Source organism: Zosterops lateralis, assembly GCF_965231275.1.
Source record: "Zosterops lateralis genome assembly, chromosome: 6".
In the NCBI taxonomy this organism is placed as follows: Eukaryota; Metazoa; Chordata; class Aves; order Passeriformes; family Zosteropidae; genus Zosterops; species Zosterops lateralis.
In genome coordinates, this window is record NC_139761.1 from 53,158,983 (window position 1) to 53,185,058 (window position 26,076).

A 26,076-nucleotide genomic window follows, 5' to 3' on the forward strand; every position below is an offset into this window, starting at 1 on the left:
GCGGCTCCGTCCTGCCCTACACTATGGTCCTGCCCCTCGATCCTAGATGCCCGTCCTATCCCAGAGCCCCCTCCTGCCCTAGAGCCCTGTGCTGCCCTCCAGGGTTCTGGTCCCTGCTACCCTAGAGCACAATCCTGTAGTTCTCCCTGGGCACTATAGCTCCTTATCCTATACCCTCCCCCTTCCCTTGAACATCCCTTGAGCTATGTCCACTGGGGATATAGCTCAATTCTTCCCCAGGGCCCTACAGCTCCATCCTGCCCCATACTCCAGCCCTAGGGCAAGGGCAGTATGGGGATGATCCCTGGAGAGGAGAATGACAGTCCCCGCTTTTCCCATCACAGCCTTACGCACACCTCAAATAACACTTCCATTTTTATTAAAGCTGATCCAAAAACATACCAATAAATAAAAGAAATTCTTAACAGTTCCATGTCTGGAGGAGGCAGGGAGCAAGGGGGTGCCACGGCCACACACCCCAGCTCTGTCACTCATCCACTGCCCACAAAAGAGACAGTGAGGGGACACGCCCATCGGCACTCCGCCTCCCTGAACCGGATCCTTATGGAAAAACAATGGGTAAAACCAGCACCGCAGGTGGAATGGTGATGTTCCTGGGGATGTCACCAGGACTAGGGCCGGCAGTACAGGCGCTCCATGGTGGCCACGCTGACCTTCTGCTGGTAGTCTTCCATCTTGTCATTCAGCTTCTCATAGAGCTGGGAGAGGGAGGAGTCACAATGCATCCCACCCTGCCCCACCTTCCATCCCACCCTGTCCCCTCATGCCAGAGTTTGGGAGCCCGGTACCCACCACGACGCTGTTCTCACTGGCGCTGCTCTCCCGCAGTGCCTGCAGCAGCTGGTCAATGGCAGTGTAGGGAAGCCACATGGTGGGGGACGCTGGGGACAGAGGGACCTGGAATGGAGAGGAACTGTCACATCGTGTCCCCAAGGAACATCTCACCACATTCCAACAGTGGGTGAGCTCACCTCGATCCCAAAATACTGGTGCCCTTTGCCCAGCACAGCGTCCACGTACTCCAGGACCAAATCCACGGCCTCCTCCAGCAGATCGTAGTTCAGGTACAGGCGCAGCAGCTCAGCAGCGTCCACTTCCTGCCAGAAAGAGGGAAACTCAGCCAGGGAATGTGACCAGGACTGGGACCACGCTGAGAACCCGCTCTGAGCTTTGGTACTGGGCACAGAGCACCCGGCAGGTGTCCACTAGAGTGAGGGTGATCCGGCAGCTCTGGGACAGCTGGAATTTTTGGGTTTTGGGGACAACTATCTCCCTGTTCTCACCTTGTAGCTGTTAATGAGCCAGTTGGGCAGAGGTATCCCGTGTGCCAGGAGCTTGTTGATGACGCAGCGATGGTACAGGCTGTTCTGGGATGGGTAACGCTCCAAGTAGGATGACAGCAGCCTCCAGGCTTCATCTGTGGCACTGTGAGGAAGCAATTCCCCGTGGAACACATGCCAGCAGCTCCTGCCCCATCTTGTGAGGCCATGGTGTATTCCAGGTGATGTGGGGACAGGGTGGAAGCACAGCTCTCCCCACATCCTGCACCCACAATTCTGGCCTTAGGAGTTTTAAGGACTTATGACCCTCTTGATTCGGACAGAACTCCTGTCTCCAGATCCTCCTCCTCCCAAACTGTGGAGATAAACCTACCTGGACTCCTTGGTGGTGACGAGGGATGAGAGTTGGTTGGCTGCCAGCCAGTCCCAGGCCTTTGCCTGTGCCGCTTCCCCTCCCAGCTGGAGCTTAATGCACCTGCACAACCAAAATCCACGGGAAGGTGGGTCCCTCCAGAACCCAGCCCCTTCCCACCGGCATCAGAGCCATCCCTAGCAGGACTATTCCCAATGAACAACCCAGCTGGACTGGCAGAGAAAGAAGGCTCCTGGGCAAGTTCCACACCCGAGCCTCTGCATCTGTCCAGCCCTGCATTCCCTGAGGTGGGAGGACACCCAGACGTACTTGAAGGTCAGGCCCTCAAAGATGGGTGTCAAGGGCAGCTTGAAAGTTTGGCACAGGGTGATGGCTGAGTCGAAGAGCCCGGCCCGGACCAGCAGGGACACCGTTTCCTCAGGCGTGGAGTTGCCTGAAGGAGAGGAAGAGCAGGTAAAGCCACCCTCAGTAATACCCCAGTGCTCACCAGGGCCTCGCCCTGTGTTATTGAGAGATGCAGCAGCAGGGCACCAACAGCCTGCAATGCCCCGCAGCAGTTCTCCTCAATCCATGGCTGGAGGCTTTCCTGGCCTCCAGAGCATCCCCTGAGCTATTTCTGAAGGGACTGGACAGGGCAGCTGTGACCCACAGAGCCCCCCTGATGGGGCACCAGCTGGAGAGGGACTGGAGAGGAACACAGGTAGCAATATATGACAGGCAAATGCTGCTTCTGTCTAGAATCATTGAATTGTTAAGGTTGCTAAAAGATCCCCAAGATCATTGAGGTTAGGGAGGGGACAGCCTCATCACAGGTCTGTATCCAAGCAAACAATGCATGAGCTCTGCCAGCACAGAAACTGTGGCACTCGGCTCCCTGCGTCACCACTCTGCCCTCAAAGCAGCTGTTCCATCCTTTCCCTGCAATCCCGCGCTGGGAAGTCACCTCCTCCTGACATTTAGAGGGGAAAGATGTGGACATGTTGTGTAACTTGTACCAGAGATACTAAAAGACTTCAGGTGGGAGAGTTACACCTTCCTGTTTCCCAGAAAAGAACAACTTTCATAACTTTTTAGCACTATTCCATGAAGCAGGATTGTCCAGGAAAATAAATTTTTCATCAATTAAATCTTGGAGATCTTTTCCAACCTTAATAATTCTATGCCTCCATGATTTCCAAAATGCCTTTTTTTGTCCCAACTCATAAGCTCATCCCACCCCCACTGCAGACCACCAGAGCTTGGAAAAGCCAAAAAAAAAAGGTGGGAAATTCAAAATTGGTTCTCCTGATGTGCATCTTGGAACCTGCTGAAGTCAGTGGCTGGATTTTGTGGTAGTGATGGGACTCTGATGTGCCCTGGGAGCTTCTGGGTTTGCCTCTGGGACAGGACAGAGTGGCTGAACCCCTCACCTGCCACTGCTGCTGCAGACACGTCGTGTTCCACCAGGGTCAGCCGGATCCGCGCCAGCAAACATTCCCTCTCCAAATCCTCCAGCTCCAGGATCTCGATCTGGCGAGTGGCTGGAACAGATGGATACTGGGCTCTCAGTACTTCAAAAAGGGCTCTTTGGCCACTGTGCAGAATGTCATGGAATCACGGAATGGTTTGTGCTGGAAGGGACCTTAAAACTCATCCACTTCCATGGGCAGGGACTCCTTCCACTAGACCAGGTTGCTCCAAGCCCTGGTCTACTCCAAGTCTGACCTGACCTTGGACACTGCCAGGGATGGGGCAGCAGAGCTTCTCTAGGCAACCTGTGCCAGTGCCTCACCACCCTCACAGGGAAGAATTTCTTCCCAACATTCCATCTAGTCCTGCCCTCTGCCAGTGTGAAGCCATTCCCCCTTGTCCTGGCACTCCATCCCTTGTCCAAAGCCCCTCTCCAGCTCTTTTGGAGACCTTTTAGGCACTGAAGAGGCTCCAAGTTCTCCCTGGAGCCCTTGTAAAAGCATCTCTACATCCCTCTGCCATCCTAAGAGTATTTGTACCCCAAAAAGCATCAAAAGAATGATCAGGATTTGCTGACTCTTCCCTGGTCCCTTGACTGTGCTTATGTCCTTGATACCACCCTCCTGCTCCTCCTCCTCCAGATGTTAGATAATATTTGGGAACAGCTGCTGCTTTGCCTGCCAGGCGCATGCCACAAAAAAAACTCTTCAGAAAAAGCAGGTTTAAAAATACCTGACCTTAAATTTTCCTACTGGAACACTGAGGATAACCTCATCCCACATCCTGGGCTGAGGCAGACACAGGCAGAGCTTATTCCTGACAGGATTTCCAAGGGCACAAACAGCCTTGAAGAACTACAAATTGACTCAAAAAGCCACTTTTGTTTTAAGTTACAAGTTACTTCCACTGAAAAAAAGTACTATCAAGGAATCAAGCTGTTAGGAGCAGGCACAGGATATCCTTGGGGAATAGTTGTTCTCTTGGGGAAATTGCTGTGTTCCTTGGGGAACAGTGGCGGCATGTTGCAACTGGAAGACACTGGGAGAGTTAATGACATTAAAATCCCACAAATTATTGATCTGGTGGAGGCAGGAGCTGCCCTGAGCCATCTTCCAGCTCACATGGGAGCTGCCGAGAGGCTGTGGAAACTCCAGAGGCATGGGAAGGACCAGGACTGGGCACTTACTGGGAACAGCCATGCACTCCCCATCGTGGCTCCTCTTCGGGGACGCTCCCGGGCGCTCGTACTTGCAGGAAAAAGCAAAAAGAGGATTTATACCCACCTGGTTTCTGAAGGATAAATCACTGATAGGATAAATCCCAACAAGAACTCTCCATTTCAAGCCTTGATTTGGACCAGGGAAGCTTTGCAGTCCCTTGGGAACTCAGGTTACTTTATCCCCGGCTATCAGGAACATCAGGATCAGGTGACCAGGCTGCAGCCACCACCTTCCTAAGTCCTGACTGGATTTGAAACACAATCCCTGTTACACTAACTGTCCTCTGGACTGGTATTCCAGCTGTTCACACTCCCCAAAACATTTGCTGTCTTCAACACAAGGTGATATACTCCCCTATCTATCCACCAGTCCATTCACAAAAGTTATCCTGCTTCCCCACTTCCCTAAAAAGAGGGGAATGGCACAAGGATGATGGATAGGGTCGATGAGCAGGGCAAGACAGCTGGACACGAGCAGCAGATTAAGAAGCACAATGTCTCTGTTCCCATCAGAAAGGATTTTGGAGGCTCCTTTTCAGGAAGCTCAGCATCCTTACCACAGCTCCAGACGCTGGCTGCACTATCCAGGCGTATTCTGGGCGGATCAACCGTAAGCAGTTAATGGCAGCCAGGAAACAATTTCCCTGTTTCTGGAGCCCTCGGAGAGTCCGCACCTCCCTGCCCAGCCGCATGCCATACTCAAACATCACGGTCCCAGCTGAAAGCAGGGAAAAGTCCATCAGCCTACAGCCTGGAGAGGCCACACACCTGGCAGGGGCAGGGAAAGGGTGTCTCAGGTGGGTGGGCAGGTACAAGGTTGCCATCCCAAGCTTTACCTTTCCGGTAGTTGTGCCGGTACACGTGGAAGGCGTAGAGCAGCTCGTAGTAGTTGTGAGTCATCAGATCCACAGCCCGAGCGTGGGACTCGATGATCCCAACGACCTGCAGCACATGGATGCTCCAGTGGGTCCATAATCCCTTTAAAGGGAGGATTGTGCCCCTCCCCAAGCCATGATCCCAGCACAGGATTACCTCATTGTGCAGGTTCACGTAAGGGAATTCCACCAGGTCCTGGAGCTGGGAGCGCTCACAGAGAACCACCACTAGCTGGCGTAGGCAGTCCAGCTGCCTGCAGAGGGAAGCACAACCCTTTGGAGGAGCAGGAATAAACCCAGGAGCAGGAACAAACATGGGATTTAAGCCACAAACAAACACTTTGTGACAAGCTCCTGCTTCTGGATGAGCTCTGCAGGTTTTTTCCTGGCTTAGAACCAACTTAAACCTTCAAGTTTCTCCTGTGCTGGAAATAAAGATCCTCTGGAAAGGCCTCTCAAGAGGGCAGTCTCCCTCCCTGAATAATTTAAAAAGCATTCCTATTTCTCCCTTGTTATTCCACATTTTTCTCTTCTAGAATAAAGCTGTCTCTACCCAGTTCACTTTCCAAACTGAAACCTCAACACTAATTTTTTTCTTTATTAAATCAAAATCAACTTGGTTCCTACAGCTTTTGAACATATGTAGAATGCTACACATGATCCTTCAGTCTCTTCCCTGTTTTTTCCCCCTCCCATTTTCCTTCTTTGACAGGGTGCCAATCACAGGTGTCCTTCAGATGAACATCCAAAAATGAACTCTACATTTTTAAACTCACCTCTACACATTAACTTAACACAGCAGTCATGTCCTCCCCTGAAATGTAGTTTTCTTTTCAGTTTCATGGAAAAATGGGACCATGGACTTTCAATAAAAGCATAAGCCTGTGACCTACCTGCTTGGATCTGGGTTTTGTGTTAAGGCTACATAGGCTTCGCTATTGTGGCCCAAATCCAAGTGATGTTTGAAGATGCAGGTCCTCAAAGTAGCCTGAAAACAGCACAAATCAGTTATAAAACCAGCAAGAAATTCCTGTGGAAGAGGTTCTTGAAGAAACAGCTTGCTGGGGAAGAAGTGGCCGTACCTGGCTTCTCCAGTCATCTGCTGATTCCATGATGGCCAGGGTGGCTAGCTCAATGACCAGCTCTGGCAAACCCAGCATCTCCAACAAGCGAAGGACCTGGGGGAGGAGAATACTCCACTAAAAAGTTGGCAGGAGGTTTTTTTGTTGGTTTTTTTTAGGAGCTGTTCTTGTCCCTAAAGATTTTAAAAAACTTTAAAACTTTTTAAAGATTTTAAAAGACTTTAAAAGGGAGTATTTGGATAAGTCACAGGGATCTGGATTAAATCCTAGCACAACAGGACCAGGTTATAGCTTCTCTGGAGGATGCACGTCTGTACATGGGGGATTTTTGAAGCATTTTAACATTAATGATTAGTTTTCTGGATCCTAAATCCAGGGAATCCCTCGCCAAGTGCCCAACTCCAGGCTTGCAGCCTGCCTGAACCACGGCATTATGCAGAACAAAGATCCTATCTCAATTTAAACATACTCATTTTAATTTGCCTCTGAGCTTAGTAACCTTTGCCTTAGGCAGCATCTTACATCGAGCCTGGACATGTCTGGCTTCTGCTTCCAGCAGCTGGATCTCATACTGTCTTTTTCTGTTGAATAATAAAGTCCTTGGCTATTAGGAAACCAACAGGTGGAAAGTCCCTAAGTTTCACACACTCAGCTTGTCATTCCCCCAAATAAGGTAAAGAAAGTACAGATGTTTCACATTCTGAAAGCTAAGTTTTCTTAGGCTCAAGTCACTTCCCCCAAAGCCAGGGATTGAGCAGGAATTCCCTCTCCAGTGTGACAGGACTTGGTGTCAGTTTACCTGCTCAGGACCATACCTTGTTGTAATACTGCAGGCGTGGCGTGGAGACCACCTCACCCTCCTCGGGCTGGATCAGCCTGTCCAGGAACTCCTCTCTTCCCACCTCAGAGGCAGCTTGGCAGAAGCAATCCAAAGCCTGGAAGCAGACCTTGAATCAGCTCACTGTCCCTTCAGGTGACTGATCCACCTGCTGTACAGGTGAGGGGACAATACTGCCTGTCCCAAGCTTGTGAGATCTTCTCAAGAGCAGATTGCACCATTCTGCTCCAATCCCATCCTTTCCCAAAGGAGGCAGAGCTTGGGAAGGATGTTTCCTGTGCACCTCCTCCCTCCCAAAGGAAAAAGTCCCAGACCCTGGGAAGGACATGAAGGAAGGGCTCACCTTGTGCCCTTCACCCATGACGAGGTAGCACCTGCCCATCATGAAGCAGCAGGAGCCCATGTTCACGTGGCACCATGGCTGCAGCAGTCGGATGTATTCCTATGGGAGAGAAGGAATGGGATTCAGGTCAGTGTTCACTTGTGATCTGCAGGCACCCAGGACCAGCAAGTTTTAGGTGGCCCCTTTGGCTACTGTGCTCAGACAAATCCTGCTTCTCCAGCTCGAGGGCTGGGCTTTCCAGTCCCAAATTCCTTTGGATGCACAGATCATGAAACCTTGGAATGGTTTGGGTTGGAAGGGATCCCTTAAGCCCATCCACACCCACATCCCTGTGAAAAGCAGGGACACCTTCCACTAGACCAGGTTGCTCCAATCCCTGTCTAACCTTGCCTTGAACCCTTCCAGGGATAAGGCAGCCATGGCTTCTTGGGAAATCTGTACCAGGGCCTCAGCATCCCTGTAAGGAAGAATATTTTTCCAATATTCCATCTAGCTCTGCTCTCTCTCAGTACGAAGCCATTCCCCCCTGTCCTATCAATCTAGGTCCTTGTCCACAGCCCCTCTCCATCTCTCTTGGAGCCCCTTTAGGTACTGGAAGAGGCTCCCAGGAGACCTTAGAGCCTTTTCTTCTCTAGGCTGAACATTCCTAGCTCTCTTAGCTCTCCAGAGCAGCCCTGTAAGGGGGAGATATTCCCCAGATGCTCCTGGGAGAAAACTGCTCTAAACAGCTCCAGTGTCTGTATGAAGCACCTCAGAAACAGCTCCCAACATGTCCAAAAATCAGACAGGATTCTTCCTACATCCTGTTGCAGGGAACTGCAGGGAAAACGTGGACAGAACATGGAGGGCAGAGCTAAGGCTGCAGTACTATGGGCAAGGCAGGTGCTAGAAGGGGAATACCTGTGCAGGAGAGGGCCAGCAGCCAAGGAAGCACATGGATTACAGCATGTGGGAGGGAGCGCCGATGGCACTGAGGGCACAGATAAAGTGAGATGACAAGCCTGGGCCTGTGCCAGCAGAGCATCCTCGTCATCCCTGGAAAAGCAGCTATGTCCTGCTAGCAGGGCCATGGGACTCAGCAGGAATTGGGAGGAGCAATCAAGACTTGGAAGTCAATTCACCTCTACAGGTGCACAAACCACCAGCACCTCTTGTCTCACCTCTCCTGGCCGTGAGTCCCCTCAAAACCACGTGGCAACGCATCCGGAGCCCGGATTCACTGCTTGGATTAGCAGCTACAAGGGATAAATCCTGCTCCAGCTTGTCACACACAATGGACAACACAGAGAGATTTGGCCCATGTCCCAGGCCTCTGCTTTGTCACCAGACCGTCCCCATGCCCGCCTGCTACTTGCAAGGAGCTTCCTGTACCCCCCCAGTTTGGGTCACCGTGCTCACAGCAAAGCTGCTGTTATCTCTCTGGGGTCAAGGCACTTAATCCAAGTTTCCGTGACTGACTGGGATCAGGGAGAGGAACAGAAGGCAGTGGGGAGGAGGAGGAGCTGGGCTCTGTGGAGATAAAAGCCTGGAGGAGACACCAGCGAGGCGAAAGAAATGCGAGGAAATTCAAAGCCTGCACATATGCCAGGAGGGAGAAGATGCTGCTCCAATCTTGGCATTTCCTGGCTCAAAAGCTCTGAAGAATTGAAATTCTTCTCTCAGTTCTTCTCAGCAGCAACACAAAAGGAAGCAGTTCAGCCCCCAGGTATGAGGGGCTGGGAGGATAAAAGGTTCTGCTGAAAAACAGGTCGTCATTAACAGCCTGCCTGGCCCTGACGCCTCCAGGAATGCCCAGACAGGGATAAAGCATCACGTGGAGCTGCAGACAAGGAATTGTTCGGGTCAAAACTCAAGCACAAGCAACTACAGCTGCCGAGAGCACAGGGACAGAGGTGGAGGAACAGTGATCTGAAATACAGCAGCCTAAAACCCCTGGAAATCAGGAGTTCACTGTCCCTGCTACTGGGCCGCCAGGAGCAGCCAGGGATGGAATGATGACAGGTGTTTCTCACACTGTTTTTTTACTAAGGAGGACATTTAAGAAATAGATGAGCCCTTTCTGGGCTGAAGAAATCCTTCTGAACCCAGGTTGCATGAGCAATCATGGGCAAAGGTGGAACAGGAAAGGCTGTGGGCACACCAGCAGCCAACAAGCTCTAGGATTGCTGGGATATTTAAACAGGCTCTGCAAAGATGTTTCAGGAGCGTGACATCATGCGGTCTGACAAGCCCTGGGAGAATAAACTCCTCCATGGAAAGGGAATAGCATAAACCTGAGTATCTGGATGCTCTTGAAAACAGATGAAAGAGAAAATGCAGAAGATTGTTCCCCCATGGCAGGGGAGTGGAATGAGATGAGCTTTAAGGTCCTTTCCAACCCAAACTGTTCTGCGATTCCATGATCTTAAATCACTCCCCATCAAACACTCTGTAGCATTGTCTCAGCTCAGAGAGCACTGATTAGATGCGGTGGTTTTTAACTAAAATAGGGGAGATTTACATTGGATATTGGAAAGAAATTTTTCCCTGTGAGGGTGGAGACACCCTGGTAAGGGCTGCCCACAGAAGCTGTGGCTGCCCCATCCCTGGCAGCGTCCAAGGCCAGGTTGGAGAGGACTTGGAGCAACCTGGTCTAAGGGAAGGTGACCCTGCCCATGGCAGGGGATGGAACTGAATGAGCTCTGAAGTCCCTTCCAACCCAAACCATTCCAGGATTTCGTAACTAGGGAAAAGCAGAACTCGAACAATTGGAAAGATTATGTTTTGGGGAGTTTTCCAGCACCTGCGAGAGGGCTGGCATGATGCACTCACCTGGAGCTGGGTGTACTGACAGCTTCCCATCAAACACTCTGGGAAGAGGAAGCTGGGATTGCTGGGCCATCTGAGCAGAGGTTAAGGAACACAAGAGAATCCAGTCTGGAGAGCTTGGAGAACTAGTCTGGAAGCCAACATGCCTCTCATGCTCCATTTGTTGGGGGAAAGGAGAGAAGATTAAGCTGCTCTTTATACAAATCATTATTCTGTAATAAGATTTATCCATATTAGAACAAAATCACCAGTACATCTAATCCCCAACTCCCGCTACCCTTCCAAATCCCCCAGCATCCTGCCCCACCAAGTCAAGTACTGAGAGCTCAGGGGCTTAAAGTCAAAAACTCAAATCCTTCATCGTGCACTCAAACAGGATGAAATCTGTGAAATCTTAAAATACCCACAAATCCCATTAATGGCAACAACCTCACTGCTTCAGGAGGCTTGTCTTGGAAGTTTGGGGGTGGAAAACTGATTTTCCACCTGAAACGGAGGCAGCTCAGTGGCAATGGATTTACAGCCAAGGATACAGGAGAGGCAGAAAATCAGCCACTATTGAGGTGATAAGGTGGGGCCAGTTCAAACTTGTCTCAGCCAAAGAGGTGTTTGGTTGCAGGAAGAGTCGGGATATGATGTGTTTTCTGGCCACTTCCTGAAAGAAGAGCTCCACGATTGTTTGAGGGCCGGATACTAAAAGTACAAATTAAAGGAACAGTGAGTAGAGAGCCTGCAGCAGAGATCCCAGGTTTTCCACCCTGTCCTGTGCTCATCAGCCCAAACAGCACAGATTAAGTCAGGGCAAACCAAAAGCATGTTCCACACTCCAACTTGTTGGTTTTGGATTTCTCCTGCCGTCTGGTTAAGTCAGAGGGAGCAACAGGAGATCAAAGTGCCCCATCCTCAGTGTTTATTAACCACAGCTCAATTAAAACACACAAAAAAGGGCTCTGCTCCCTCTCCACTTGTTATTCCCAGCCCAGCTGCAGCTTTCCATCACAACAGGGCTGACGGAGTGCTGAGCTGGCTGTTCCATTCCCTCCCTCCTCATTCCAGCACCCCAAAAATCCCCCCTCTTACTGTTCCCAACGCCTCTCCCTGAGCTGCCGCCTCCTTCCCTATGTTTCACATATTTTTCCCCAAAGAACAGTGGCCAAACAGGACTTTCCTCATGAGCCAGCCAAGAAATAACCCACGACACCAACACACACAAAGGAGGTTTTCAATTTCCATGACATTTCCAGCTGCCTCCTGCACCCAGACTCTCCATCAGGGAGAGACTGGGTTCTGAGGATCACCGGTGTCAGAAAGTGGAGGAAGCTCTTTCCCAGCTCACACGTGGCATTGCTGCCTGTTTGTCCCAGATTTCCCCAGCTCCCTCTGAAGTATCTCAGCCTCCAAGTGCTGACTAGTCACAGCAGGCTCTTACCTGCATGTTTCCTTCCCAGCTCTGTTCACCTCCTCCCTCTGGAACCACTTCAAGGCCCACATTTCCCTAATTAAGCTGCCTTACATTCTCCCAATAAAAAATTAACCCAAAAGTTACATCTTTGCGGCAAAACTTAAAAAATATGAACCAAATATCAGCTGCAATGTTTTGGGGAGGTACTTCCACGTTTTTGAACATGTTTTGAGCAAGTGCTTCTACATTTTCGTGCTTCCCTGAGCTGCTGCTCCTGGTTGCTGTAGGGTAAAGGCTGGAGAACAGGACAGGTTGGATGGAGCAGGTTGCTCTGAGACACTCCAGCCAGTGGAAGGAGTCCTTGCCATGGCAGGGGGTGGAACTGCATGAGCTTTAAGGTCCTTCCAACCCAAGCCATTTCAGGATTCTGTGACAGACCTGGTCTGAACTACTACAGCCACTCTACAGTACATGAGGGGTAAGTTTGGCTGATGCTGCCAGGGTCAGAATAAAAAATTTCTGTCTGAGTGAGGCATTCCCATCTTTCTCAGGCTGAGAGTAAAATCTGAGTTCAATGCTCCAAGATCCTTTGTTGTTTTTGTTGTTGTTTTTTTTTTTTGTGGACAGCCTGACAAACATCCCCACTTAAATCAGGGTCATTCAACCACACAGTCCATTAGCTCCCTGCATAAAGCACTTCCCTCAGGTGGCAGAGACAGGCTTAAATAACAGAAAGGGAGAGTTGATGATCCGTGGACACCTTACCCAGTTTGTGTGGTGTCAGAGCCGTGGTGTCTGCTAACTCCAACACGGAGAGATGCTGCAGATTAGATTCCCTAGGGAAGAAAGGAGCCATCAGTGAAGAGACAACAAAACGCCTCCTGCTTTAATTGTGCTCATTGTTCAACTCCCACGGAGCACAGAACAGCGAGGCCTCGCAGGGCAGATTTAGCACAAGGCAGAGTCAGCTCAGAACATGGAAGGCAAAAAATCCCTCCCCAGAGCTCCTGGAGTGATACTCCCACAGCAACCGCCTGCCTTCCACACCAGGAAGGGCATTTCAGGTGGATTAAGGAGGAATTAAAGCCAGGCCAGGTAGAGACTTACAGCGTGTCCACAGGGACGTCAGAGGCCAGGCACTGGCTCGCCCACCGGATCAGGAAGTAGGACAGGAGCAGGGGAGAGGTGCGGTGCAGCAAGTCCTGCTGGGACTGGAAGAGCTGTCCCCCTCCCAAAACCATCTGCAAGGAAAGCACAGACCTTGGCACACTTGGAGGAACAGCAGGACAAGGGCAACCAGAGAGCTTTGTGTCAGGCCCAGCTCGTCCCTTCTGTGAACCCCAAGGTGCTCAACAGCCTGGCAAGAACTCAGCCCTCTGAGGGAACCAGCAGGATTCTTGTCCCATCTCTGGAATTGTTCAAGGACAGATTGGAGTGCTTGAAGAAACCTGGCCTAGTGGAAAATGTCCTTGTTCATGTCAGGGGCTTGGAATTAAACAGTCTTTAAGGTCTGCTCCAAGCCAAAGCATTCCAGGACTGCTGTTCCTGAGACTGAAATCATGGCTATGCTGCAGAGATCACCTCAGGATCTCCATAAGCTCCAGCGAAGAGCAAAAACCACAGGAGATGAAACAATCTGAGCTTTTGAAGGACAGAGGTACGTCAAGGTGGGAAAGCAGCAGGTCACATGTCTCATGGTCTGACAGAGTCCAGCTCCAGAGGGCACCTTGCAATGCTACCAGGACAACCTTATCCAGGAAAAAGGGATTTATTTTCAACCAGGAAACTCCTGGCTATTTCTAAGTAAATAATATTGGTTTAAACAAGGCTGTCCCTGTCTGGGGACTTGTTCCGCATCCCTGCGTCCATCCAAAGCAGCAGCACCATGCCTCACACAGCCTCAGGCCTGATGGGACAGACCCAGACCAGTCCATCCCAACACTCTGAACACAGCTACCATCGTAGGGGCTGTTTGCTCTGGCTGGAGCAGCTTCCAAGGGGCTCAAACTGCAGCCTTGGAGTGTGCTGCCAGAGAATGGAGCTGCCACCGGTGCTGGGAGAGGGACAGGGGCAGCTGGGAGAGCTGCAGTATGTGCTGATTCACACAGGAGGCTGGAATCCATGCCCTCCTCACACAAATACAGCTTGGCTTCCTGCTTCCTGGATGTTGTCGATGAATAAAGGGAGTTAGGCTGCTTTGCTTAGGAAGACAAAAGCAGCTGGAGGAGAGAGCAGGACCTGCCCAAGCCTCGGGCTATTCCAACAGCCTTGTGGGAAGAGACAGAGCTCTGCCCTGCACCACCAGCATTCCCAAGCCCCAGGAGCGCCGGGGGCTGTACTCACGGGATCTCCGAGGCGCAGCAGGAGCTGCTGGAGGATGAGCAGGTCCCGGCAGAGGAGGAAGCGCACGGTGCAGATCTTGGCCACCCCCCCGCACACCACGTGTGCCGCGGTGCTGCTGCCGAACAGCTGGGACAGGGTCATGCGCAGCGCCAGGTGAGGAGCTGCGGGGAAAACCAGCCAGGTGAGGCAGGAGCCACAAAGGCAGGGAAAATTCCCGAGATAAGGACACTTCCTAGTGTCTCCCAGAAGCTGGTGAAGAGCTTTCACCTCTTTCCATGTCAGCATCTGTCTCATAATCCATCTCTCGGATGAGCAATCCAATGGCATGGATGGGATTCCTGATCTCCTGCAGTTTGCTGTGGATATCCTCCATCACATTTTCCCTGCAAAATCAAAAAGATCTTTATCATCATGAAAGGCAACCTGAGGTTCCAACTGAAGAGGGCTCCCTTACACTCCCTTCCAGTGAGGATCAGTATCTGATCAGCCTGGACATTCCTAACTGGAATCCTTGGCTAGCTTCTGAGTTTTATTGCAGCGCCTGCAGCGACCAGTCTATTTATTCTACTCCCTCAGGCTACCAGGAAATAACAGCCAGATAGTTGGCATTCCACAGGGAAATTTTGATTTTGGATTAGCACAGGAACCACATAGGACGACACGGTTTGACCAAGGCTCTGACCTCTCCCTACTGTCTCCAGGCACTTCTTTCCACACCTAACAGGAATTTGTACCTCTTCTGCTCTCCAGGTTCCGGATGGAAGACCCTGCTAACAACAATAAACCACAGTCCCTATCCCTGGAAAAGTCTCCTGCAGCACAGGGCAAGGAGCCCACACATCTCAAATGCCCTTGGATGTCAAGCAAGGTCAGTTCTGGACAATCCCAGCTCAGCCACCCTGAGAAGCTTCTGGAAAACACATCTCCTTACGTGTCATTAGCTATCAAGTCCTCCAGGATCTGCTCTGCAGCCTTTTCTGGAGGCTGGAGGCGGGAGCAAGCCATTTCCATGATGAATGCCATTTCCATGGAAATTGATTCTCCGATCAGGCGAAGGCACTGGACAAGACAGACAACATCACGAGACATCTCCAAATCTGCAATGAAAGAATCTAACTGTGTATTTTCCAAGAGATTTCCGAGGGAAGGTGGGAAGACCATGCAAAAGCCAGTTAGTTCAGCTCCTATCACCAGTAACAGCAGACTGGTCCCAGTTCCCTGCACCAAACCTTCCCCAAAAACAATGAGGCTAAATTAAAGCTCAGGAGTCAACAAGGGAAAGACTTGGGCTTTATTATTTGGAAAATAAAAAATGAAGCAACAATAAAAAAATTAAATTCCCTCCAAGGGATCTTTTCCAGCCACAGGTTGAAAGAAAATAATTAGTGCGAAAAAATATATCCTGGAAAAAATAGCTCAGCTTGGCTCTGCAATCCTTTATGGGTGAGATTTTAAATTAAATCTCATTTTTTGAGACTGTGACTGTTTAAAACAGCCAGGGCAGGAACTGCTGGGGCTCCCAAATCCAGCCCAGGCCTCCACCTTTCCTTCCCTCTGCTCCACAAAAAGCTCAACCAAACAGATGACGATCCTGCTCTATAAAAATACATAAAAATCACTCAAGCATGAAAGTGGAGCTTAGGTAACATTTTCCGTTGCCTTTTTCTTAGTGAAACAGCATTCCAGGGCCAGCAAAGCAGAGAGGGCACTGTGGTGACAATATTAATGACATGTTTTCCATACTCTGGCATTCACTTCCCGGAGACAAGGAACACCATGGCCCCTCTCCACAGATGATGTGAAAACATCTCATAAATCCTGGAATGGTTTGGGTTGCAATGGACCTTAAAGCCCATCCAGACCCAGCCCCTGCCATGGGCAGGGACACTTTCCACTATCCCAGATTGCTCCAAACCCTGTCCAACCTGGCACTGGACAGTTCCAAGGATGGGGCTGCCACAGCTTTTCTGGGCACCTGCGCCAGGGCGTCCCCACCCTCACAGGGAAGAATTTCATCCAACCCAAACAATTCCATGATTCCATGAGTCTCTTGGCAGGCTTGACACTATTTTCTAATTGCTGGTGATGGCAAGTTTCACAAAATAAGTATCCCTGCAAAGCCAAAATAAAACTATCTCCACACAACTGTGGATCAGGAGCTCTTCAAGGGATCTACATGGAAGCTCCCACATCTCTGAAAGGAGGGAAGAAACTCCATGTATTCTCACCTTCAAAGATGGCAGCGTCATCCTCGGTCAGGAGGTGCTCATTGGAGAGGAGATAGAGATGATCAACCAAGGAGCAGGGCACAAGGAAGGACATAGAGCCCTGAAAAGTGAGGAGAAAGTCCTTGAGCTTCCCAAATCCTCTGGAGAAACTTGGTCAGGGAACCTCACCACCCCGCCTCACCTTCTTTAGCAGGCACACCATGCTGGTGTAGGGGTTCAGGTGCAAGGCCAGGGGCCGGGAAAGAGCTTCCTGGTACTGCAGGCAGCAGGCATAGAACTTAGACCAGAATTCCACCTGCAGCTGCCAAAACTCCTCTGGGGAGCACTCGTATTCCGTCACACTGCCCTGGAACTGGTGGGGGCAAAACAAGGCAATCAGGAATAGCAGAGTAAAATAAGAACAGGATAAAACAAGGGAAATTTAGACCCAAAAAAACCCATAGGAATCTCTCAGATAGGTCCCCTAGTAATTTTTATTTAGATTATTTGGAAGATAAATGCCTCTATTTTGGATTCTCTTCCAAAATGATGAGCGACCACTCTGCATGGTGGTGGTCTGGGCACCATGTGATGGGTGACCAAAGTGCATGCAGGGAGCAGACACAGAACAACCAGGATTCCAAAAACCCAAGAGGGAAAGGAAATCCCAGGAAGGAAGGATAAAGACTTATACTTTTAAAAGTTACATCATTCTCTTTGGAGAAATAAAGGATAAACCGAAGTGTGGGGTCACTTGGCACCTAAATATCACAACACCACGTACAACACAGTATCCAGGAAGAAAAATCCATCTCACCTCGTTTTCCACGGCTAAGGTGACCTCTTTCCTTAATTCACTCCAAGTCAGATCCATGTGCCTCTCAGTTCCTTGAGAGAAGATCTGCAAAGCAGCACAGGAAACTTGGATTCTAAAGCAAAATAGAAGTCTCACCAAGGGTTCAAGCAGCACTGAGTGACGTAAAGCAGGACAAGAGCATCAGCCAGAATTTTGTGGGATGGAAGTGTTAAAAGAAAGGGCTGGATGCTAAATTTGGGATACATGGATTTGTGGCAGTGTGCAGTCACCACATCTCGAGGAATTTAAAATCCATGTGATGTGGCACTTGGGGACATGGGTTAGTAGTGGTCTTGGCAGTGCTGGAGAGAACCTTCAAATTCCACCATCTCAGAGACTTTTCTGACCTTAGTAATTCCATGATTGCATGACATATCCTGACTAACAGCACCACAATGGGGCACTGAGTCCCCATTCTCCTGGCTAAATCAGCAGAATGAAAAACAAGTTCAGCAACTTGCTGTGCTATCCAAGGGGAAAAAACCCAATTATCTGTATTCCAGGTTCCACTTCCAGCTGCGGGCACACAGCGGCTGCAGCGCAGCCCAGCAGCCACCAAATCGCCCCAGGGACTCCCCATGAAAACATTCCTTGGCAAGAGCTCCAAGGAATCCTGCTGCCTCACATCTAAAGGGCCAGGAAAAGGATGAACAGAGAGCATCCCAAATTCCCTCTCACTTACCTGCAAAGCCTTCTGGATAGCTGCATTACTGAACCGGCCCGGCGTGAAGAGATACTCCAAGTAAATTTCCTGCAAAAAGATCATGACTTAAGGAAGCTCAAGAATGAGGAGAACATTTAAGCTGCTGTTTCTGGTCTTTCCTCCCATACTCCAGGTCATTCCCCAGATCTGTGTTTCTGTCCACACCTTGTTCCAACCTGGGATGAAAAATGGCTTCCTGAGCACTCCTGACTTAGTTTATTCCCATTTTCTCTCCTGAGTGACCTTGTTATTTTGGGGCTGCTCTAGAGCTGGCTCACCCTGGGGTCCTGATCCTGTCGGACCGTCACCTCCTCCTCAGGGAGCGGCTGCACAAACACCTGGTTCCACTGGCCTGCAACATTCCTGGAAGGAAACAAACATGGAATCAGCTTGGCATTCACCTGAACCAAACCTATGGCTTTCACCAGAAAAAACAGCCCTCTGGGTATGGAAACAGGAGGTCTGTGCAGTGACAAGAGACAGATTCTGGCAGGAGAGGTTAACTGTGGCATTCCAGCCATAAACTGATGGAACAGGTGGGAATCCTTCATTGAAATCAACATTCTCCCCACCCCACAACAAACTCTCAGACTGACCAGTAGCAGCTTCTCCTAAAATTTGCACACGCACAGCACTTTTCATCCACTGTTCAACTCCCCAGTTCTGCACCAACCCACCCTCTCAGCTTTATATTCCAGGATGATCCTTTCCCATCACCATCTCCCCAAAACATGTCTTTTCCCTGGAAGTGACCATCTGGCTGTTTTGAAAGAGCTGTGGGGAAGCACAACACTCCCTCTGCCATGCTCAAACTTCACTTTCAGCAATCCTGCTGCCTGGATTTTTACATTTTCCATGTTCTGGCAGCTTGAGTACAAATCTCTAAGTTGAGGAGCTCTGTCAGGATTTTCCTGCAGTTATCCCAGCGACCCATGCCCAAAACTCACTGCTCAAAGTTGATGTATTTCACAACAGTTTGGTTCTCCTCGTTGTGCCACAGTGCCCAGATCTCGGCTGAGGTTAAGGCAAAGTCAACCAGAGTCTCCTAGGAAAGAGAGAAAGAGACAATTTCCCTTTTTATCCCCAAATTTGAATACAGCAGAGAAATGTGGGTACTTAACAACAGCAGAACATTCCCTTGTGGAATTTAACAGGCCTTGGGAATTTTTCAGCCTGGAAAAGAGAAGGCTTTGGGGTGAACTGACTGCCCCTTCCAGTACCTGAAGGAAACCTCCAAGAAAGATGGAAAGGGACTTTGGAAAAGGGCTTGGAGTGACGGGACAAGTGCAGTGTTGTGTTTAGAGCTAAACTGAAAAAGAGGAGATTCAGATGGGATATTGGGAAGCAATTGTTCCCTGTGAGGGTGCTGAGCTTGCCCAGAGAAGCTGTGGCTGCCCCATCCCTGAAAGTGCCCAAGGCCAGGTTGGACAGGGCTTGGAGCAGCCTGGGATAGTGGCAGGTGTCTCTGCCCATGGCAGGAGGTTGGAACAAGATGAGCTTTAAGGGGTTCCTCCCAACCCAACCATTCCATGTCCCTATGATTTAAATCCCAAAGTCCAGGCCTCTCCCTCCTGGGGGCCAGGCCCAGCTCTCACCTGTGAGGAGAACAGGGAGGAGATGTGGTCAAGGCTGTAGCGGTTGCTCTCAGTGCTCACCAGCTGAAAGACACAAAACTACAAACACACCTCATAAATCATTTCCTGAAGGACTAAACCAACACATCTCAGGTAATCTCATCAGTCCAGTCCATCTCCCTGCCTGGTGCTAGGGGTAACAGAACACAGAGAACAAAAGGGGTGAGCTGAGCACACCACTGGACACTCTGCACAGACATCCTGGCTTCACCCTTCTTCCCAAGGACACCCATCCCTGCCTGGACCCAAAGGACTCCCAGGTCGTTCCAAACACTAAACCTGAAAAACTGTAAGACCATCACACCTGGCACTGCCAGTGAGCACAAGATGTGGGAAAAGAAGAGGTGGAAAAGCCTCAGTTCCTCAGCTGCAGGCCTAGCTCTGCATGTTCTTCCCAGAGCAGAGCACAGCACCCGTGGGACAGCAGGACTCATGTTACACACTCTTGTTCTGTGTGGGAATTCCCTGGAGAAAGGGATAAGCTGTCCAACAGATGAGCCTGGTTTGTGCTGTCATTCCCCTCCTGCTAAATTTATCGTTCTCCACAAAAAGTTCTCCCCAAGTTGCAGATGCATCCACACACTCCCAGGAGCCTGGAGTAAACACACCATCAGCATTTCCATGCTTTTAGCTCCTTTTGGACCTTTCCTTTTCCCACGGCACATCCACGCTTTTGAAGCAGGAGGTAAACAAGTGAACTGGCCCTCACAGATCAGCTTAGTCACACAGGGAATTCTATTCCCAGGGCTCGGGCACACATATCCTGCAATGCTGTGAAGGGAAAAATGTTAATTTAGAAAGCACTGATGCCTCCGGAGGGTCACACGTTAAACTTTTCCCTATTTCTTGTGTTCCAAACCCAAGTCCTAGGGGAATGACTCCTCTTCCCGCAGCCTGAAGAGCCTGTGGCTCCATACCTGCCCTCTCTTGGGAGCATGCATGTAGACTCCCAGGTAGAGGCCCAGGGACTGGGAGAAGGCCAGGCGCAGGCGGTGCCCAGTGCCGGCTGCCAGCCGCAGGTCCTTGCTGACCGGCATGAACTCCAGCAGATCCGCCACCATCAGGCACATCTGATCCTGCAAACAATACAAGTACCGGGAGAGGGGCTTAGGAAATACTCTGGATTGAGAAACTGTTCGTCTCACTCCTCTCCTTCCTCTTCCAGACAACATCTGCCCAGAGTTCTCCACAACAGATGTTAATTAAGGCTTCATTCATTTACCTGAACTACTCCTTGGCTTATCCCAGCTCACCTGGGCCCCCTTCCCACCAATCCCACGGGCTGCCGGAGCCCAGGCATGTAGGATAAAGCTTCCTCTCCCTCCCATGGCACATTCCAGTGCCACTGAGCCGTGAAAGCACTGTGCTGCTCCATTAGCTCCGGCACTCAATATCTGGAGCAAGAGGCTTTTATTAACTTCTTGTTGACAAAGACACTTTCATTACTGCTGAAAGCAGGAGAAAATCCATTTGGGATGGCTCCTTGGGCCTCAAAGCACTCCTGCCTGCCTTCCCAAATGCTCCAGTAGGTCTGGAAACAACCCTTATGCCAGGAATGAAGCTGGGCAGGAAACCCCTTGCCTCACAGACACTTCTACATACACACACCACGACTGTTCTCACACACTGTCCCAAATCCCAGCGTGGAGAAGCCACAGCCACAATTTAATGGGAGACAGATCCATGCCAAGCTCTCACCCATGATTCCTTGGGCTTCATTTTGCTTCCCCAAACCCAGGTTTTGCTCACCTTGTAGGACCACATCCGGAGCTTATGGTCCTGGCAGAGAGCGAAGAGGAAGGCGTCGTGATCCAGGCAGTGCACGGAGAGGCTGACGGGCACATCCGAGGGGCCGCCATCACCTCTGGAAAACCACAGGTTACATCAACACCTTCAAAGAAAATTCTCCAACCCTGGAAGTGTCCAAACCCATCCTGGACACTCGTCTAGTGGGAAGGTGTTCCTGCCCTAGGCAGGAGGCAGGACTGGATGAGCTTTAAGGCCCCCTTCAACTCAAACCACTCCAGGATTTCATGATTCTAAAATCACGGCAAGTGCACAGATCCAAGGCAGTGGGGTTCCCCCATCATGCTTAAATCCAAATAAACCAGTGGGTGAGATCAGGAGAAAGGAATGTTTCAGCATCCACGGAGCAGAGGATCCCACCCAGTGTCACCCAGTTCTTCACTTGCTTTGGTGGGAGTGAAGCACGTTCCCACTTCCCCATACCCAGCTTGGTACTTGCAGAACACAAGTGAAGGATCCAGAGGGGAAAAAAGGACCCAAGCAGCTCCCAGCATGGATTCTGCCAGACCCTGACAAGGATCCAAGAAGCCATGTGCAAGGATCCTGCCAGGCCCCATGCAACAGGGGCTTTGACCCCCCATGGTCAAAGTCACTCAGGGCATCAAGGGACTCACTCCCACTTCCTAGAAAAAGGCTCTAGGATTCAGCTGTGCACCCTAAGCCACCCTAACAATCCCAACCCATCACAGAGCATCCGTGTGATCCCCATGTAACCTCTGCTTGTCAGGAACATGCCTGGCCCCTCAGCACCAGGGAACAGTAATCCCTAATCCATGCTGGCTGAAAGCCACATCCTGGGCAAATCCTTGGAGGCCAATTACTAGAGAACATATTCATAGACACATGGAATCAGCAGGACCCTGCTAATCCAGCATTCCACTCCCAACTTCCGTATTCCGATAGCTCCTGTGATCCCGTTAACTTTTTTTGGGTGGGGTATTTATAGGTGCCTGTGTGACTCGAGCTAAAAATTCCAGGTGAGTGGATCCAAAAGCCAAAATTAGCTCCGTTTATCTGTCTCCAGGCATTCACCTGATGGCAGTTGGCATCCAGCCCGTGAGGAAACGCTGTACCACCGAGCTCTGCTTCAACTCCACAACAGAAACGCTCCCTTCAAAAACAAAAGGAAAATCAAAAATGAAGATTAAATGAAATTCCAACATAGGAGAGGGGTTGTAGTGCCCAATCCGTACCTGGAGCATCAGGAGGAGGCAGCTTTAGGACAAAGATCCCTCCTGAGGCAGAGGGAAGGGCAAAGAGAGCCTCCCCCTCGCTGCTCAGCCAGGCTGCAGAGGCCACGGAGTTGGGAGCCAGCCCTGGCACGCTGGGAATCACGTAGTAGTTGGAGGGATCCCTGATGTGGATTTTGCTGATATCTGTAAACACGGACTGCACTTGGCTCTCCGTTATCAGCTCCTGGGGGGAAACAAGAGAAAACAGCCTCAAGTTGTGTCAGCAGAGGTTTAGGTTGGACATCAAGGAAAGCTCCTTCATGGAAGGGGTTATCAGACATTGGAACAGGCTCCAGTGGTGGAGTTCCCATCCTGTGTGGATGTGACACTTGGGGACATGGGTGGCCTTGGCAATGCTGGGGAATTGGCTGGACTCCATGATCCTAGAGGATTCCATAAAACATCAAATCCTGAGCACACATATCTAAGGCACAGGAAAAAAAACCACCAGACACTGATGGAATGGCACTTGCCTCCTTGATAAAAAGGACTTTTCCAGTAAAAAAATCTCTGGGATAGCCCAGAGAGAACTGCTGGTGACAAATCTCAGGAAGAGCAGCTCTGCCACAGCACAGGGAAAGCTCTTCCCTTGGGAAAGCTCTCCAGAGCTCTAAAAGCAGGAGAGAAGCTCTCCAAGAGGGGAGAGGATCCTGGTAAGAAGCAGGCACAAGAGGAAAAGTCAGAGCAAATGGGGAGAATCATGGAATCCTGCAATGTTTCAGTTGGAAGAGGCCTTAAAAACCATCCAGTTCCAACCCACATCAATGGAAAGATGGTAAACGTGATATAAATCCTGCCTAGGATCCATCTGCCACATGAAATATAGATTCCAACACAGAAAAAACCCAGCCCAGAGCCTCCTCAGCTGAGAAAAAAAAGACAATCCAACCAGGAAGGGGCTCTGGAAAAGCCAAGGCTCATTCCCAGCAGCTGCTCAACTCCAGCTTCACCACAGTCCACATGACACAAGCTGGACACTCATGCAGTTCCTGAGCAAAACACGGATAAATTCCCCAAACCTCCACTTTTTCTTCTTGTTCCCGATGTATCTCGGGTCACCCGCCCCCTCCCCAGCCCCGCTGTGCTGACGGGATCGCCTGCCCGGCCCCCGGCGGCATTCCCGGGCGGCATTCCCGGCACTCACGCTGCGGTAGAGGCGGGCGGGGTGCGGGAGCAGCAGGCGGTGCACCGTCTGCGCCGTGAGCAGCAGCACCACCAGGTGACTCTGCACCTCGCACAGGTGGACCCCCCCGGGCAGGAAGGGGCAGCCCTGGATCCGCAGCCGCACCGCGTTGTTCAGCAGGTTCACGTCCAGGGACTCCTCCACCAGCTCCACCGTGTCCCCCGACGTGCTCCTGCGGGAACAGGGGGACTGACGTGAGGATGATCTGAGGGGCAGGAGGGTCTCAGAAGGGTGGGAAGGGAGAGGTGCGGATGACGAGGGTCTGAGCCAGGCAAGGCGGACGGGGGCGTGCACTCACCATCGCACCCAGCGATTCCTGGTGGCGGCCCCGAGCTGCGCGCTCTCTTGGTAGCAGAAGCCGCCGGCGCTGTCGCTGTAGCGCCCGGCGGGGAGCGGGGCGATGCCGGGGGGCATAAACAGCAGCTCCTGCGGGGGTCGCGGCGGGGCCCGGCCGGCCGCGCTCAGCTCGAGGCAGCTCCGCGCCGCCAGAGCCGCCGCCATCTTGGGCCGCCGCGTTCCCGCCTCGGCCGCGCGGGGCACGACGGGAAGGGGAGAGAGCGGGCGCCCCCTGGCGGGCGGGAGGACGGGGGCAAGAGGGGCGGGGCGCCCCCCAGCGGGCGAGAGGACGGGGGCAAGAGGAAGAGGAAGGGAGCAGAGGGAAGGGCGGGGCGGGAGGGGCGGGAGAGGGTCTGGGGAGAGGGATCTGGGATGGAGATGTGGGAATGGGACTATGGGGAGGGAAGAATGGGGAGGAGGTGTGGGGAGGGGCTACAGGGAGAGGGGAAGAAGAGGGGATACAGGGAGACTGGATGTGGAAAGAAGGTAAAGGGGATTTGGGAAAAGGGTTTGAGAAGGATTCTATGAAATTTGTGGCAGGACATTGGGGGACAGGACAGGAGGTCTGGTTTAGTGGGGACGTGTGCCCTCAGCAGCACCCACCCTGCCAGCCCTGACACCCACCTGTGCCCACACCTCATCCCGGCAAAGCGGCCACAGCCTTTCCTTCCTTCTGGAACATGCCCAGCACACTGGGCCCAGCCACCGGCAAAGCACACGCTCCCACACTGGTGAGGGCAGTGGGGACCCCACCATCCCATGAACGCCACACGTTCCCCACAACACCCCACAGTGCCAGCGCTGGGCCTGGCCAGGCTCCCGCCCTGCCCGGAACAATCCGGCCTTTGAGCGGGATCCAGGGCCAGTGCCTGCCCGTAGAATGGGCCCATTCTGGTGGCAGGTGCCATGAGGGGCCGGGGGCTCCAGCTGGGCCCCGGCTTTATGGGGGGGCTGAAGCCCCCCGTGTCTGGGGACTGGCACACAGCTGGATTGGGGAGCTCAGGTGTCACAGCCCTGCACCGGCCATGGAAGGGGCTGAGGCGGGATGGAGGGGCACTGGGATCAGGGCCCACCCGCGGGATCCATCCTGCCTTGGCACCGAGGGGTGCCCGGCATCCTCCCCGTGCTGGTGGCAATAGGTGTCTGTGTCCCCTCGGGCAGGAACGGGGGGTGTCCACTGCTGGGGCTGGGACCCCTTCGGGTGCCCAAATCCCCTGGAAAGGGACCCCACGGTGACCCGGTGACCCCATCCGCCATGCTCGGGGCACCCCGGGACGGGATCAGGAGTGTCCCGGGACAGGACCAGGACAGTCCCGGGGCCAGGCCAGCAGCACGCCCATTTCTGTCCCGGAACAGCATCGGGACCGAGCCGGGGCAGTACCTGAACCACACCTGGGCTGTGCCGGGCCCGTGTCAGGGCTGTCCCGAGACTGTACCGGAACCACGCCTGGACCGGACCGGACCGGGGCGGTACCGGGCCGTGCCTCGCGGTCAGACCCGGCCCGGGCTGGCTGCGGGGCTGTCCCGCTCCCATTGCCGGGAGTCCCCGTTCCCGGGGCCGGGCGGGGCGGTCGCTGTCCCCGCCCCGGGGCGCTCCCGCCGCTTCCTGCGGGCACGGCCGGGACGGGGCGGGTCGGGGCGGCGGCGGCGGCGGAGCGCGGTGAGTCCGGCCCGGCGGGAACGGGGCACGGCGGGGAGGGGGCCGGGGGTCCCCGCCGGGCGGGAGGGGGCGGTCCCCAGGGCCCCCGGCAGCGGGGGGCTCCCGGTGGGGCGGGAGCCGGGGGTCCCGTGCTACAGGAGCCGTCGCGTCCCGGTGAAGCGGGAGCAGAGGGTCCCGGTGGAGTGGGAGTTGTTGCATCCCGGTGGAGCGGGATCCCTGGATGCCGATGGGGCGGGAGCCGCTGCATTCCCGCGCGGCGGGATCCGTGGGTCCCGGTGGAGCAGGATCCGTGGGTCCCGGTGGGACAGGATCCGCTGCATCCCGGTGGAGCAGGATCCACGGGCCCCGGTTAGGCAGGATTCGTGAGTTCAGGGATGCCCGGAGTGAGGCAGGAGCTGGGGGGCCCCACGAAGCGGGAGTTGGGGA

General features: G+C 52.4%; 1 protein-coding gene across 1 annotated transcript; it reads right to left on the bottom strand.

Moving 5' to 3' along the window:
- Positions 1 to 375: 375 nt before the first annotated feature.
- Positions 376 to 24,155, bottom strand: NUP160 (nucleoporin 160; the record flags this gene model as incomplete). Its single annotated transcript, XM_083864343.1, has 35 exons — positions 376 to 719; positions 814 to 918; positions 993 to 1,118; positions 1,305 to 1,446; positions 1,675 to 1,776; positions 1,984 to 2,107; positions 3,084 to 3,194; positions 4,310 to 4,370; positions 4,900 to 5,060; positions 5,179 to 5,284; positions 5,375 to 5,471; positions 6,111 to 6,205; positions 6,300 to 6,395; positions 7,115 to 7,234; positions 7,481 to 7,579; positions 10,292 to 10,361; positions 10,822 to 10,981; positions 12,456 to 12,526; positions 12,798 to 12,931; positions 14,034 to 14,194; positions 14,301 to 14,416; positions 14,965 to 15,130; positions 16,262 to 16,361; positions 16,443 to 16,613; positions 17,058 to 17,141; positions 17,779 to 17,847; positions 18,078 to 18,162; positions 18,747 to 18,844; positions 19,395 to 19,472; positions 20,351 to 20,509; positions 21,183 to 21,297; positions 22,272 to 22,350; positions 22,433 to 22,655; positions 23,616 to 23,826; positions 23,953 to 24,155. The coding sequence occupies 35 exons, from the start codon at positions 24,153 to 24,155 to the stop codon at positions 633 to 635; spliced, it is 4,185 nt and encodes a 1,394-aa protein (XP_083720469.1). The 3' UTR covers positions 376 to 632.
- Positions 24,156 to 26,076: the final 1,921 nt, after the last annotated feature.